Here is a 15,826-nt window from a genome sequence, read left to right on the forward strand (position 1 = left end):
AAAGTGGTAAAATGTATATATTTAAAGCTTAAGGGGGCAAAGTATTATAAAGGATCAAGTTCAAGAGGACAAACTATAATTAACCATTTTCTTTAAGCATCCACTAATTAATCTATCACTTGCATTCATAACGGTTTTAATTCTTTGACATTTAAAATTAAAAATTTACTTCTTTTCAAACACTTATTTAAAGAAAACAATTGTATTCCTTGTCAATAGGCTAATGTGTGCATTTGTAGCTTCTACCTTCGCGAAAACACAGCATACATGAATTTTCTATTAAGAGTTTGATATCAAAACGATCCAAGCCCAATGAGAGCTCCGTTTAGGGTCGCAGTGCGCCTACAAAAAAGTACTTTTAGAGTGTTTAAAAATTAATTTTTTATAATTTAAAAAGTCCAATTTTCAATAACACAAAAACACCTTTTATTAAAATACTTGTGTTAGAAGTACTTTTTTTTTATACGTTATAAGTCACTGCAATTTCAAATGAAACCTTTGTCTAATTCTAGTCTTCATGCATTCTTTTTGAGATAAATATTGAAATAAATGTATTATATTTTTAAGAAAGGAGAGTATGATTAAGAGATCTTGAGTTCAAATTTTCTTCATTTATACTAATATATATATATATATATATATATATCTTATTTTTTTTTACATATATAAAGCATGAATTGCTTATGAACAGAGGACAATGGGCCGGTTATACTGTGATTGTTGTGACTTTGAGGGGCGTTTCGGTCTTTTGGCATTCGGTGGCAATGGTTCTGCTGGAATTTCACGCGGACGATTTTGGCAGTCAGCAATTTCTGCTGACAATTTTGGCAGTCAGCAATTTTTGCTTCACTGGTTTCAGCCTCTAGAATCTGGAATGGTTGGACGAAAATCAACAAACCCATCTCCCAAACTGCCCCAAAACAACGCCTGTGTACTCAACCTGGCCGTACCAGCTTAAGCATTGGAGCTATTATTCCTGTTCTTGTTCTCATTCTAACCAGAATAGGGGCTATAGTAGCAGCAGCAGCCTTTTGGCCTTGAATGATCTGAGCGACAACAGGAGCTCCAGAAAGCAGAAGACCCGGAAAGGCCGTGGCATCGGGTCGGGCAAAGGGAAAGCTGCAGGGAGGGGTCACAAAGGTCAAAAGGCCAGAGGGACTATTAAGTTTGGATTTGAAGGTGGCAAAATCCCTCTTCGCCGCCGCCTCCCCAAACGTGGGTTTAAGAACCCTTTTAGCCTCAGTTTTCAGGTGAATTCAATAAGTCTATCCACCCAGTCTTCGTTATTACTGATCTTTTATCCTTTTCTGCAGTAGGATGTACTTAATTCCGTTGATTGTTCTTTCTTTTTTTGTGGGAAAATTAGTGAAAAGGGTGTGTTCTTGAAGCTCCAATGATGAATGGGCCACAAATTTGGGCTATTGATTGAATGTAATTCTAAATGCACACAAATATATTTACTTTTTGTAGAAAAGTCGGTAGAGATGCCCCTTAACAGAAGCTGCTCAAATTTATGCGCCCTTTTCAATAATTTTTCCCGTGGTATTCTTTTTGTGATTGATTAGTACCAAGTTTACTGATTTTGTTGTTGATTTAGTTTGTGTATTAGTTCTTCACTGTGAGATGGAGAATATGAGAGTCGATTTTTTTGTTTGGAGGATGATTATTAGCACTTTGGTGATTTTTGAAGCAATGTAGGGTTAATTTGGTTTGGAAAGTGTTATTAAGCTTGTAAGAGTGGTTTTTCTTCAACAAATTTCTGTATCATGAAGTTGGTTGCAAGAAAAAGGGGAAACAAATTTGGCAAGATTTTTGTTGTGAATGGGGAACTATTTGTATTGAAGTTACCAGTATTGGATTTGAACTACTTAAACCTTGTTACATATACACACAAATTGAGAAGTTTAGGATGTATGCAAATGACAGGGTTGTCAGGTTGGCTATACAACTCATTGCAGGAGTCTTGCTCACTGGAAAATATGCAGAGGAAGATAATTTTGGAACTATGTGTTGTGTAGTGAGGGAAAAATGTGCTGCTCACCTAGATTTGCTTAGAATGTTGTGTGGTGTTTTATTGTCCTTCCTTTGGATGAAAAGCAACTATTTAGTAGCTTGAATCCACAATTTAGATTTCTTTTGTTGGTTGCCCCTAGCAGAATTATGATGTTTTCTGCAAGGAGTCTGAATAATTGTCCTGAACAACTGTAAAGACATAGTACTCAAAACCAAATGAACTGCATGCTTATGTCCAATTCAAAGCTACAAGCAAGTCTAGCACTTTTCATTGCTGAAGTAAGTGACCATGATGAAGTACAGGAAAAGCACAAAATGCGCAAAGTGAAGAACAAGCCTGGCGCTATTTTAGCTTTGCTTTTCTTAAAGGCCATTGGATCTGTTTTTGTCTTATATTGACCCTTGGTCAGTGAGCAGTGGGATTAGTTCATTGGGCTCAGTGGATAAGTTATTATAATTATACAAAAGCCTTAGATGACTTGATTAATGAAGTGTAGGAGCTTAATAGTTGTACTCATTAATGCTGCTTTAGACTATTGATTCTTGAGGCATATCTAATTTTTTTGCTGCACTTGTATTATGGTGCATATGTTATTTGTTATGGTATTTCAGTTTATACATATAATCTTTGATGGACTTATTTTCTCTGTTTATGCTAGAATCTGTTATTCAGCATGCATGTTTTATTGCTTAAGACGTTCATGAACATTATTGTTTGACAGTTGTGAGTTCACGAACATTATTGTTTAAGCTGCAAATTTATAGGTTATTTTGTGTTCTTAAGAGAGGAAGAATTATAAATAGGTAAGAATTATAAATCAACAACCAAGTAAGAGAAAGAATCATCAAATAGGTAAGAATTATAAATCCAAAGAACCTAGAAAGTAGAACAGAAAAATTTTAAGCTCAAGAAATTATTAGATATTGTATATATCTAAGCCAATATCTTAGTGAAAATTCAAAGAGCTTCTTCCATGCTCCTCGTACTCACCACATAAAGTGTTGCCTCTCATACAAATTATCAAAACCAAAATCATCAAAATCTCAAAAAAAAAAAAAAAAAAAAAAAGAGAGAAAGACAGCCTAAAAAAGGGAAGAAAGATAGAAAAATAAGAAAATATGTATATTCACCCTTGCAAGTTAAAGTTGTTCAATATTGAGAGTCCGAGGCTCATTTTCAATAGATGATGTCCTATCCAAAGAAACCATTGTTGCTCCCTCCATTCTTGAACACTTTTAATCTATCAATCAAACAATCATTTGAATTGATAACAAAAAGAATAGGATCCAATATGAAATCCTGATTGGGAGAAATGGTAGTATATAACTATATATAAACCGAGGTCATGGTGGGCTAGAGTTGAATAAGAATTACGTGTCATGAATATAGACCTATTAATGTATAACAAAAAAGCCACTGAATATACAAAAAAGATTAATTCAATTTTACATTGGTTTGAAATATTTTTAAATATGTTTGAATGCTCATTCAAGTATAGCAAACAAAAGAAAATGACAAACCCATTTTATAATTGTCGTTCTTTATTTCTTTCTTCTAAAAGATTGTTAAATGTGAAGTACTAGCAAACAGAAATTGTCAAAAAAATTGGAAATTGTCAAATTGCTTGTCTTAGAGAAGTAACGTGACTAATAAGCAATGCGACACATTACATGTATAGCTATATGCCTTTTAGTTCTACCTAATTTTAGGCATTACTTACTGATTAATGCTACATTAAGAATGTTAAATAATCATGCCTTTTAGTTCCGCCTAATTTTAGGCATTACTTACTGATTAATGCTATATTAAGAATGTAAGATAATCTGATTTCAAACTCATTTTATTTGTGCAATTAGGAAAAAACACACACTCACACATATGGCTACTATATCTAACAAAGATAAAAAAAAAAAACACAAACATAACAGCAAAATAATGAGTCTCAGCTACCTGACGCATGGCGTCAGGGCTGGAAAAATAGTATATATATAATCTTTCCAGAAAATAATTTACCAAAATAAATGAGAAATATTAACCCTTTGGTATGTTTGTATGGGCCAACGCAATAGAATTGGGCAGCTTCTCTTGGGCCTGTTTCGGGTATGTTGAGCATCGGCCCTTTTGTATTCTTGCTCTTAGCTTGATGAGCTGATTGAGCCTGGCCTAATTGGTGAATGGTGATACAGTTGTTCTCTCTGATTCTTTCTGCGGTCTTTCATCTGTTTATAGTTGAAAAACACTTCAGAATCCCAGATTCAGAGAGAGGCTATCTAACTATTGTTGGATTATCGCTGGCCAAAAATCGCATCAAGGTAGACTTTTTTAATCCGTTTTCAGTAATCTCTTTACTTCAACTTCCCTGCAAAATGAAATTTTAGATATTACCTGCAAAATCTTCAAGATTGCATACTTCAAATATGTTTGAATTCCTGTAAACTCTGCATTGTTTTGATTTTTGGATGTCTTGTTGAAATACTGGTGCTCATGACACAGCTAGAAGAAGAAAGAAAGAGGACGAAGGAGCTGAAAAAGAAGAAGGAATGAAGTTTAAGGAGTGTGAGAAGAAAAGCCAGTTGCTAGTTTTTGTTATTTAACAAATCGGCTTCTGTACTTGTGGGATAGGATTAAAATTATTGGCATCTTTTTAGTATTGATGATTAAAGAAAACAATAAATATTTGCATGGATAACGCTCATAGCTCAAAATTTGGGGGTTTTTTTTTGTGCGTGTGTGTTTGCAGTTAAGAATTGGGAAAAGAATTAAAAACCTAGTTTTATTAGTTTGCAAAGTTTTTATTTCTCATTGCTTTGTAAAGACTACCTTTTTTGTTCAACTCATCCGACTCAGAAACTATTATGTAATTTTGCAGACGATAGAAGGCTAGATTCGGCTTCTTCTTGTACTTTGAGGAGTGCATCGAACTGGGTTTTTTTGATAGAATTTGATGTTTGCAAATATGAGAGCTTGCAGTAGATGGCGGATATTCCTTCTATCTGTGCCTATGATATTTTTCTTGCCTCATATACTATCAGGTGATACTTTATTTCTTCCATGATAATAATAGGTTAATTGCTACTATAAGTTTTAAATATGCTTCAAGTTTTTATGAGTAAGACTTATGGGATGAGGATGTGTATTTATTCAGTATTGAAGTTGCAGGAGGACTTATCTGCACAAAATTTGCACCGAGACAAGCCCAAGAAATTCGATCATTTGGTTCTTGGAGCTGCTGCGGGGGTTGGTTTGCCTGATCGCCTGCAGTGCGAAGGTTTTATTTGCTTCATTTCTTGAGATAGAGTTGCATCCCACCTTCTGCTTTTTCTATTTTGCTTAGATTCTGATTTCCATGTCTATTTTGTTTTTATTGTTGGTTCTTATGTGTATGTAGATTATTTAGTTTGCTTGTATCAGAAATACTTTGTGCAAGAAGCGTGTTTGTGCATCAGGATTTGGTTGCAAAACTATGACGAGTAGTGAATTGCTAAAACCTCTTTACAGTGTATGCGTAGGGCTTGGATGGCTGACTTTGCTCATATTCTAGAACTTTTGTTGTGCAGGCACCAGAGCTCTTAATAGGACACAGTTTTCTACCTTCTCTGAGAATTCCATCAATGGGGACCAGATATCCTTTGTCACAGTGTTCACAACTTACAATTCTAGTCTAGATGTGCAAATAGATAGGAAAATAATTGACTTAGTAACTGTGGGGAACAAATCATACAACAAGGTGAACAGATCACTGGCCATTTTGAATGTGTTCATTGATTTCATTCAGGTAAATATCTGCCTTTTGATAGCAACAGTTATCAACATAGGGGACAATGATGTTACAAGTAATCTTCAAATAATGGCGCCATTCTAAGGTTTTTTATAGGGTTGATTATCTATCGGGTGTTGCACATGCATGCATCACCTGATTTTTAGACATATTTTACATCAGAGGGGATTCTTGGGGTAAAATATGTATATCCAAGTAATAAGAGCCATGAGTGTTGGATTGGCCTTCACTCTCAAATGTCTTAGTACCTTTACTAAGTGCCATGGGCTCTAGATGGTTAATGCTGTCAATTTTTCCTGTATATGATTATTTTTTCCACGTCTATTTAGATGGTTCAACCAAACATACATCAGTGAAAAGCAGAAGAAGAAGCGTCTCTGATCTGTTTGGCAATATCTTGATTTTGTTTTCAGCCACCATTGATGTGACAATTTTGTTACAAATACACTATAGTCCCTCTATTTTACAGAAACTATGGTAGACTTTAAAAATGTGCTGATAAAAGTAATAACGAAATGAGATTCTTCATATTAAATTTATTTTAATTTGGACAAGGTGGAGAATTGGAGTCGCTACCTTTTTGATGCAAAACATATAGTGAAAAAAGGAATATTTTTTGCATTAAAAAAGTTTGTTTGATCACTCTTAAGATGTGAACTAGGTTGTTTTTAATGGAGGGGTAATAGTTTTGCATGCATCTTCTGTTCTGCTATAAGTGTTGAAGATGCTTATGATGTCTACTTACACACAAGTCACAAGGTGTTTGTGCAGTGATTTCTTTTTTTTCTTCCTTTTTTTTTTTTTTTTTGCATGTATCAAGTTTTAAACACGTGTGCAACAAACTGTGCAGGCAACCATGTCCCACAGCAAAGTCATCATTCTTACTGATCCATCTTCTGAGCTTCCAGTGCACAGAAACAGGGTTACCATACATCCCATTCAAGGTGAATATTCACGAGACAGGTTGATGCTTCAAAGAATCAGATCTTACATTGTAAGAGCAAAATGCATCAAGTGGAATAGCTAGAATTTTTTATTAATTTGTGTTACCCTAGCTTGTCCTTGTGTGTGTTTTTTTCGTATCCTGATTTTTTCTAAGACATCGTGGTCCTTTTAGTGATTGACATATCTGCTTTTCAATCTGCATGTGTTGTTTGTGTTGTTTGTGTTGGGGGGGGGGGGGTGGGCTTGCCCTGCAATTTCTTGCTTGTCTGTGTATATGTGTGAGAGAATAACCTATTAAAGTCTCTTAGGATCAGTACAACCTGTTAGTAAGCAGCTTTTTAGGTGAACATCAAATACTAATGTATACACTATTGACTAAAGGTTCTACAAAGTGGTCGTTATTTTCCTGCATCATCAGTGATATTTACACTTTTTATTTGTGACCATGTAATGTAACTCAATTGTTTGCCTTTTCAGAATAACTTAGACCAATTATGAAGTTTCGTATCTATGTTTTTCTGTGTAAAGCATACTTTGCATTCAGCTGCAGAAAACTTAAGTACTTATAAATTGCATATTGATGTTCATTGCACTTCTCTCTCTGTTGACAGGTCTTTCTAGAGACAAGGCTTGAAGAATACTCACTGGGGAAGGGACAAATCAATCATTATATTTTTACTGACTCAGATATAGCAGTCATTGGTGACCTGGGACAATTCTTTCGTGACTATCCGAATTTCCATCTGGCTCTCACCTTTCGGAACAACAAGGAGCAACCGCTAAATTCAGGATTTATTGCAGTTAGAGGCACTATTGATGGAATGAAAAGGTGCATTGGTTTTTAAATAACATGCTATTGGTTAAATAGATCATGCAAAACCTGTTGTCATAGACCATGCAAGTTGGATGGTTATACTCGTACAATGACCAAAATGTCTAAACTCTTCAAATGGGGTTTCTGTTTCCTTGATTCCTAAACTACTCCTGGTTATTTGAGCAAAACCTGTTGTCATATTATGTAGTCTATTTACTTTTGTCTGTGTCAGATCATGAGTTTCCTCTTAGAAAATTTTTCTTTCTTGATCCTTCCCTTTTCTTTAACATTTCAGACTCCTTTATGTGCAGGGCCAAGGCTTTCTTGGAGGAGGTACTCAAAGTCTATATCTCGAAGTACATGAGAGCTTCCAGAATGCTTGGAGATCAACTAGCTCTTGCTTGGGTCGTAAAATCTCAGCATTCCTTTGATGCAAGAATGTTTACCAAAAAACAACCCTTTCTACATGACATTGATGGTACCTCAGTGTTATTTTTACCATGTGCTATCTATAACTGGACACCACCAGAGGGTGCTGGGCAATTTCATGGGATGCCCTTGGATGTTAAGGTATAGTTTAGCTATCAGTTTACGCTTTGCAATGATCTCTGTGAGGAGCTCAAGCCAATTTTTATTTCTTGTGAACTGAATTCGTGCACCCATCATGATCCGATGGTCTTTTGAGGGCACATGTGTGTAACGCTGGTGTGTACCTTTGTTCCTGGATGCAGGTGGTTCATTTCAAGGGATCAAGGAAAAGACTTATGCTTGAAGCTTGGGACTTTTTCTCATCATCTAATTCTGACATCTCAGATATGTTGTGCCTCATTCTGAAGAGTGGGAGGACAAAGTATGATTTTTAAATTTTGCTTTTTACAGTTTTCAGGCAGTGTTTATGTCTGTTAAGGATTTGATTCATTCATTTGTGGAGAAAGAGGAAAGTGTTCATGCCAGTGGAGATTTGGCATTCTAGAAGCCTGCACTTTAACTTGGCACAAAGGAAAAAGCCATCCTTTGGCCTTCAGTTCATTGTTTGGTGTCGTCGGTTGGCTGGTGATCTTTTTCGTCTTTCCTACTCTCTTGAGCATGGAAATCAAATCGTGTACCGAACAAATGCGGAATAGATTCCATTGTGAGTGCTGAGTTTTCTGCAGTTAAAACCTTGAATGTTCTACCAAGCCCCAAAGCTCTTGCAAAAGCAATACGAGAATTGCATTTTAGAGTTTGGGCTTGCGTTTGAGCTGACAGTTTTTCTACATTTCTGCAGATTTTACATGATTGTTACGAGCCACGCGACATGCAAATGTACACTATACGGACTTTTTCCATGTTCTTTCACATAAGCGCCATCTTTCTTGTATTTTTTCCTTGTACTTTTGAGTAGCCTATCGTTGGAGGTGGGAAGTAGTTCAAGATGTAGACCCACCTAAATGGTCTACGTCAATATAATGGCAGATTGTTTAGAAACCTGGGTTGGACCAACGACCGATTGGACTAAAAATCGGTCATGATTTTGGTTCGGTTTCATATTTTGGATAGATTGAATTACAAATCGGTCAAGATTTTGATTCGGTTCATATGTTGGATAGATTGAACTTGAGAACTATGCCGATCAAATCAAAATCAGAATGAATCATTGAATCAATGGTTTATCTGTTCTCATTCGTTAAACTGAACGGAAAAGGAGACTAATCATTAGGTGTTACACGGCTCACTTTCTTTACACCTTTTGTCTATTATCAAATTTGTATGTCTACTTTCTAGTTTTCTAATTTCCTTTAGATTCCAAGTTTCTTTTTATTATTATTATTATTATTTAACAAAGCTGTAATCTTTAATTTTTAAAGACATGGTTTAAAATTTAAACCCACAATATCTAATTCTCAATTACATGAATTTCATTTAATTTCAAAGTATTGTAGCGTTTTTGGGTGGTATTTAAGATTATTTTTTTGATAGATACAATTGAAATGAAATTTATTTGTTTGAATTTGAAAAATTTATTTGTGAAATTTTAAGTTGTTTGAAAATATTAAACTGTTTTATTGGATAAAGTCTTAAATTAGTTTATTGAATGTCTCATTCTGTGCATATATATATATATATATATATATATATATATATATATATATATATATATAATTTATTTTTTTAAAAAATTCATCGAACTAGAGTTGAACCAGCCTGATCGATTGAATTGCAACTCAAAACACCTCATTCGTTCAATTAACCTTCAATATACTACTAAAAGACAATTATAATTTTATTTCCCTCCCCAAAATCTGAGACCACGCAAGGCCTTAACGTTTATGTACAAAAGTAGTAATAGTAGTAGTACTACCAACTACCAAGTCGTCGCCGCAAATCAATACAAAACGGAAATAAACTTTCAACGGTCAGAAAACCGGGAAAAGGGAGGGACGACTAAGATCAAGATGTTGTAGTTTTTGTCTTTTCTCAACGGCTGCTAAACCCAACCCCCGCCCTATCACCATCTTCATTGCTGGGCAATGCCTATAGGGTAACCGACACACAAGGTAATAATGTCCCATGAAAATAGAGTTCCAACCTATTATTGGTCAGTGAGAGATGTTCCAAAATTCGCTGGTTGATGCAGAATTCAATCTAACTAATCAACAAAAAATTTCTACTTTCGAGAAGTAACTTCAATGTTGGTTTACAGGTTACGTTGTGAACGGTCAGGATAAGTGCCCATCACATCTTCTGCTCCCATCCAACAAAAACCTACACTCAGCACCGCAAGGTTACTGCAACAATTAGGCTTTGCAGCACCTGTTAGAGGCTTGGACACCAGAAGGGTCAGGTGTGAAGCAGGACTTATCCGTGGCATTCAGTACATATGAGTTTTGAATCTACATATGATTCCATCCAGCTGATTGCATGAGTTTTCAAAAAGGTGATTGAGAAATGCATTAATGGTGCAAGCAAATAAAATTTAACGCTATCCAGACAACATATCATGGTCTGGAGGAGCATTGTAAGTGGTTAGATAATACTACTACTGCAACTAGAAAGCTAACACAAAATATAATCAGACAATGAGATGATATTTCACGCAGTTCTGTAACGCCAACTACATGAAAGCAGAAACTTCAGTTCAACTGCTGAACCGCCAGATCAAGCAAATGTAATTTACCGCCTCCAAAGGAAAAAAAAAAAAACAATGGAGCTAGTAAAGACACCAGAACTTCACTTGTACATCAAAAAAATCTCAATAAAGTTGCAAGTGGGTAATAAATCTAATATTATGTAGCAACCCAAAATAAAATAACTTATGTCACTTTGATCAGTGCATGCTAGACCAAGGTCCATGGGTATTGTAAGTTCGTGAAAAGCAGGCAAGGGCATTCCTCTTCTCTGTTTCGTTTTTCTGTATTCCTAATTTTGCAAAACTCTAGATACAGTGCAGCAAGAACTCAGAGTAAAGATACAAGGCAATGAAGAGCTAGAGTACCCCTTTTGTACGGGGAATAACACCATTTTGTAACCTTCATAAGGAAAATAAAATTTTAACACTTCAACAAATTAAAAAGAAAAGTATGGCAGCCACTTGATCATCTTAAATGCAGACAGAAAAGTAAAAACGAGATAGTCACAATAGGACTTGTACTCCACTACATTCCCAAATCTCAGCTGCAAGGAAAGTGTAGAAGAGTCTAATTAGATGATTAAGAAGAAAATAAAAGAAAGCATAACAAACACAACCGTCCCCTTCATGGTTATTCCGTCAGTGAGCTTCCAGTTCTCAATCAACATTTGAAGATGCTACCAAATAGAATAAAAGAAACAAAAGAAGCAATAGGTCATCCATCTTTGGTATATGTATCAAAAACCCCATATTTAGCCGCACAATCAACACCCTTTGATGAATAAATCAGTATTTTACCACCTCATAAAGTCGATTTTCAATTAACTTCATCTATAACGCAAGCACTTCAGCTTTATAATCTTCACAAACTAAAAAGAATATATGTGAAATTGAACTTAAGATGTAACTTCATCACGTGTTCCTTTAGAGCACATTGCATCAAAATACTGTTTAAAGCGGACAAGATAGGGAATTAAACAGATCTCCCAATAAAATAAACTTGTTAAGCATATGAAAGTTCTCAAAGCTTCAATGCTTTAACAATCAAGATAGTCGTCCATCTTTAACAAAATGAAAGCTCTGAAATTTTCATATTTCCTTTATAATTGCACCCATAATTCAAATAAAGTTTAAAAGACGTATTAGTTTTAAAAATGAAATTATAACAGTAATAAAGTTAGCCAGGTTGATGTTCTACACAAAGCTGCACCTCTTTCAGAAGAGGGCCATAGCAATGTTAAGGTGTAAAAGGATCAGAGTTAGTTTTCTTTATTTGGGATATTTTGTTAGCGCCACAGGGAAGGGGAATAAAAGGAAAAAAAAAGTTTCACAGCATCCCTGACCTTTCAATGCAGGTGGCTGACTGATGTGTGAACCACAGTACTGCCTAAAAATTCAAATTGCAGGCATCAATCATTTGATTACTTCTCATTAAAGCTTTAAACTTCTACGTTGCTAGTCCAGCTCAAAAAATCCAAAATTGATAGACTCCAGATTAACTTCTAAATTTAGTTCAGCTAACAAAACTTTCCTGTTTCCTTAAATGCGTTCTAGAGATTGTGATTGCTATAAGATCTATTAATGGCTAAAAGCTCATCCCAGGCACAATCTGGTTGCTCTTGGACTAACAGAACTAGCAAGACGGTAACTTGCTTACTGATTCCAACGATCAGAATATGGAAAAACAAATATGGCAGCAGTAGGAAAATTGGGATCATTCGTAGTGATAAAATCAAACCAGAAAACTCTAGCAGGTCAAAATTATAAATTAAAAAAAAACAGCATTTTGATCATTGATTGAATATAGATGTGAAATAGGCATCACAGTTAACCTCAAAGTCTCGAGCAAATGCATCAATAAGTAACATAATATCAAACTGCTTAAGTAAAAAAAGAATAATAGCCAAATTATTGTGTGCTATTTTATTTGAGTTCCATAAAGATGATACATGTCCACCAATCGGCAAATTGCTATATGTTACGAATTCTACAATAATGAAGCTACAACAAATTACATCCCCAGGACTGGCAAAAGGTTGTTTTCAGGTTTCTTTTGAAACTGATCAGGATGCCCAGCAAATAATTGTCCATTGACCACCAACCTTAAAAACACCTTCATCGTGGGATTGAAATTGCCTCCTTAGAAGGCACCATGAGATATATGCGAACAAGATTATGGGGCAATGAACACAGATATGTTAAAAAACAATCATAAGAATCAAAATGAAGAAGAATCAACTGATCCTAACCACACAAATGAAAGAATATATCACTGGGAACTCTTTTTGCCATTACCATAGTAGCTGAGATACCATCTAACAAACTTCTTCAAACCTGTTTGTAGATCTGTTGTAGGCTTATACCCAAGCTCCCTCTGAGCCAAGCTTATGTTCGCATGCGTAAACTGCACATCCCCATTCCTTGGCAACTTCATTATAGTTCTCTTAGCCTTCACCTTCAACAACCTCTCCAAAATGCTAACAAGATCCGAAACTGGCACAGGTGAAGTATTCCCCAAATTGTACACCCTCAACTGAGCTGGCCCTTTCTTCTTCCCACCACTGCCAGTACTCTTCTCTGCCGTATCCAATGCTGCCAAACAACCCTTCACAATATCATCAATATAGGTAAAATCTCTAGCAACTGTGCCATGATTAGCTGCCTCAAAAATCTGAATTGCCTTCCCCTTCAAAATATCCTTCGTAAAAAAGAAATATGCCATATCTGGCCTCCCCCAGGGTCCATAAACTGTGAAGAACCTCAACCCTGTTAATGAAAGCCCGTAAATGTGATTATAAGTGTGTGCAATCTCCTCGCCAGCCTTTTTAGTTGCAGCATACAAACTTGCGGGGTTATCGGTCCTATCCTTTTCTGAAAACGGGACCTTAGTATTCAATCCATAAACAGAACTAGACGATGCCCAAACAATCGCAGGCTGAGGATTCACGCTTTTGCAAACCTCGAGAACGCTAACAAGCCCAGCAATATTACTATGCACATATGAGCTAGGATTTTCCATGGCATATCTGACGCCAGCCTGAGCAGCCAAATGCATAACATGGGTAAATTGTACAATATCAAAAAGCTTCTTCAGGAGGGCGACGTCATTGATATCACCCTCCACAATGTACACCCCAGAGCGCTCCAAAAGCGCTTGCCGGGCTCTTTTCAATGACTGATCATAGTAATCATTGAAATTATCAAGCCCCAAAACGCCGTCCCCGCGGCGTTTTAAGGCAGCAGAAACATGGGTTCCAACAAAACCAGCAGCCCCGGTAACCAAAACAGACATACCATTTCTTGACCTGACTTTAGCTGAGGCTTTGATCCTTTTCTCCCAATCAGGGCCACCATAGGAGCTGGTTCTGAGGGACCTCCTCGAGGGATCTGCGGTGAGAGATTCTGGGGATGATGAAGAAGGTGATCTGAAGAAGAAGACAAAGATCAGGCCCAAGAAAACAAATGACCAAAAAGTCAGCTTGGCCAGAGAAGAATGGAGCCTTAATCTGTTATAAGGGGATTTCTCCATCTTGAACTTTCCTGGGGTTGATGGGATATTGTCAATGTGCTTCATTTGGGACATTTATTCCGCAAAAATCTTGCAGATTTGAGCAATACCCTTTCTGGGTTGCTCTTCGTTGGGGCCAATCTGGTGGAGGGGGCGTTACTTAAAAAAAAACCAAAACAAAAAAAAAAAATTAAGGATAAGGGTAAAGCCAGAAAAAAATGAATCTTTTTTTCTTTGTTTTGATTCTCTTGTGTATTTGATTGGTTTGGTGGGTGGGAAGAAGGCAAAGGGATAATGGGTTGAGGAGAAAGATGAAAATGGGGGGGTGTGTGTGTGTGGAGATGGTGATATTGAAGGTGGATGATGGAGGTGGTAATGGTATGGGGAGTTTTAAAAGGCCTCTGGATTTTCTTTTTTTTTTTTTTTAAAGGGGAATCTTCTGGTTTCTTGGGAGGGACTGGTTGTTGTTGGTGGTGGTGGTGATGGTTTTACTTTTGTGGGGTTTTCTTGTTTTGGTTCCAGAGAGGAAAGAAAAAATGCTTTCAGATTTTGATGAATGATCAAGGAATGGGTGATTGGAGAGAGAAATGTGAAAGAAAGAGAGATAGAGAGAGAGGGAGAGAGAGATTTGAGGGGAGTGGACTAATGGTGGGGAGGGAGAAGAATCAGGTTTGAAGCGTTTTGAAAAATGTGACTGTAATTAAGATCGGTGATGATGAAGATTCAGACTGCAGAGTTGGATTAAGCAAAGAAGTTCAGTCAAAAGATGACAGTAATTAATGAGTTGGAGCAGACTACCAAATGTTAGTAGTTAATCTTGATTCAACTTGAGGAGAGTTAATTTATTAGGGTTTTTAATCATTATTGCCATTTTAGGAAAACCAGAGTCCACATGCAAGCTTGGGTGGAATGAGTTACAGCATGGAGAAGATAAAATGGCCAGTACAAGTAGTTTCAATGGTTGAGGATGCCTCTTCAAATTAAGGCCCCTTTTCATGCAGCTCCCCTGTGTAAGTAAGACTTTTTTTTTTTTTTTTTTATGCTGGTTTGGTATGGGATTTGTTAGATTTATCCCTTTTTTGGTGTGGGATTTGTTTATTTTGAGTTTAGTGGATAGATTTTGGGATTTGAAGTTTGGTTTTGGGAGGTTGTTGGAGGTTGTGTGGAGTAAATTTTTAGGGTAATTATGAGGGGTTACTAATTTTCACATATCATTGGATGGGATGGTGTGTGAGATTTGTGGGGTTTGAGAATTTTTAATTGCCTCATTAACAACCTAATCATTCAAAGCATTTTGGAGTAGACCATGTTCAATGTTTTCTTCCTATAATTTTAAGGTTTGACAATTAATAGGAATTGTGAGTTGGCTAAAATTAGCATTATGGTATTAGACCTATTGAGTAATTATTATTGTTGTTGTTCAACACAGGGGAGAAAGAATTGAGTGTGCCCTATTTAATGGGTAACGTTACAGACTTACAGCTGTATTTTTTTTTTTTCAGAGGAGCAGGATAAATAATTCTACTCCACTATCAATCAAGAGGCAGCTTAGGTGTTCTGTAACTTCTTCCTGTCCATCCCTTCATCCAATGCATCATCATGCATGGCATCCAAATAAACCATTGAATTTTGACCCTAATGTTTTTTCATTTTTCTCA

General features: G+C 36.1%; 2 protein-coding genes across 7 annotated transcripts; one reads left to right on the forward strand and one right to left on the reverse strand.

The window, feature by feature from the left end:
• The first annotated feature begins 823 nt into the window (after nucleotides 1-823).
• Nucleotides 824-8,911, forward strand: LOC113726768 (uncharacterized). 6 transcript variants are annotated; one of them, XR_011839200.1, is made up of 10 exons: nucleotides 824-4,326; nucleotides 4,508-4,570; nucleotides 4,884-5,046; nucleotides 5,160-5,282; nucleotides 5,572-5,789; nucleotides 6,643-6,786; nucleotides 7,349-7,566; nucleotides 7,863-8,121; nucleotides 8,283-8,683; nucleotides 8,819-8,911. XR_011839200.1 is itself a non-coding variant. In XM_072075284.1 (10 exons), the coding sequence occupies exons 4-10, from the start codon at nucleotides 4,959-4,961 to the stop codon at nucleotides 8,412-8,414; spliced, it is 1,182 nt and encodes a 393-aa protein (XP_071931385.1). In that variant the 5' UTR covers nucleotides 824-1,250; nucleotides 4,084-4,326; nucleotides 4,508-4,570; nucleotides 4,884-4,958; the 3' UTR covers nucleotides 8,415-8,711. The 6 variants fall into 6 exon arrangements, 5 of the variants coding, with proteins under 5 accessions (XP_071931385.1, XP_027106442.1, XP_027106440.1 ...); XM_072075284.1 differs by lacking the exon at nucleotides 8,819-8,911 and having other exon boundaries at nucleotides 824-1,250; nucleotides 4,084-4,326; nucleotides 8,283-8,711; XM_027250641.2 differs by lacking the exon at nucleotides 8,819-8,911 and having other exon boundaries at nucleotides 824-1,250; nucleotides 4,244-4,326; nucleotides 8,283-8,711.
• A 3,649-nt stretch (nucleotides 8,912-12,560) lies between these two features.
• Nucleotides 12,561-14,877, reverse strand: LOC113726784 (UDP-glucuronate 4-epimerase 3). Its single transcript, XM_027250649.2, has one exon. The coding sequence runs from the start codon at nucleotides 14,241-14,243 to the stop codon at nucleotides 12,930-12,932; it is 1,314 nt and encodes a 437-aa protein (XP_027106450.1). The 5' UTR covers nucleotides 14,244-14,877; the 3' UTR covers nucleotides 12,561-12,929.
• Between the last annotated feature and the right edge of the window lie 949 nt (nucleotides 14,878-15,826).

Source organism: Coffea arabica, chromosome 2c, assembly GCF_036785885.1.
Source record: "Coffea arabica cultivar ET-39 chromosome 2c, Coffea Arabica ET-39 HiFi, whole genome shotgun sequence".
In the NCBI taxonomy this organism is placed as follows: Eukaryota; Viridiplantae; Streptophyta; class Magnoliopsida; order Gentianales; family Rubiaceae; genus Coffea; species Coffea arabica.

Bases quoted from the DNA above. Each gene is read 5' to 3' on its own strand.
- LOC113726784 (XM_027250649.2), bottom strand. From the start codon at position 14,243: ATGTCCCAAATGAAGCACATTGACAATATCCCATCAACCCCAGGAAAG.
- LOC113726768 (XM_027250639.2), top strand. From the start codon at position 4,959: ATGTTTGCAAATATGAGAGCTTGCAGTAGATGGCGGATATTCCTTCTA. The intron at 6,787-7,348 runs GTAAGAGCAAAA...CTCTGTTGACAG, and splicing joins AAAGAATCAGATCTTACATT to GTCTTTCTAGAGACAAGGCT. The intron at 8,122-8,282 runs GTATAGTTTAGC...TCCTGGATGCAG, and splicing joins GGATGCCCTTGGATGTTAAG to GTGGTTCATTTCAAGGGATC.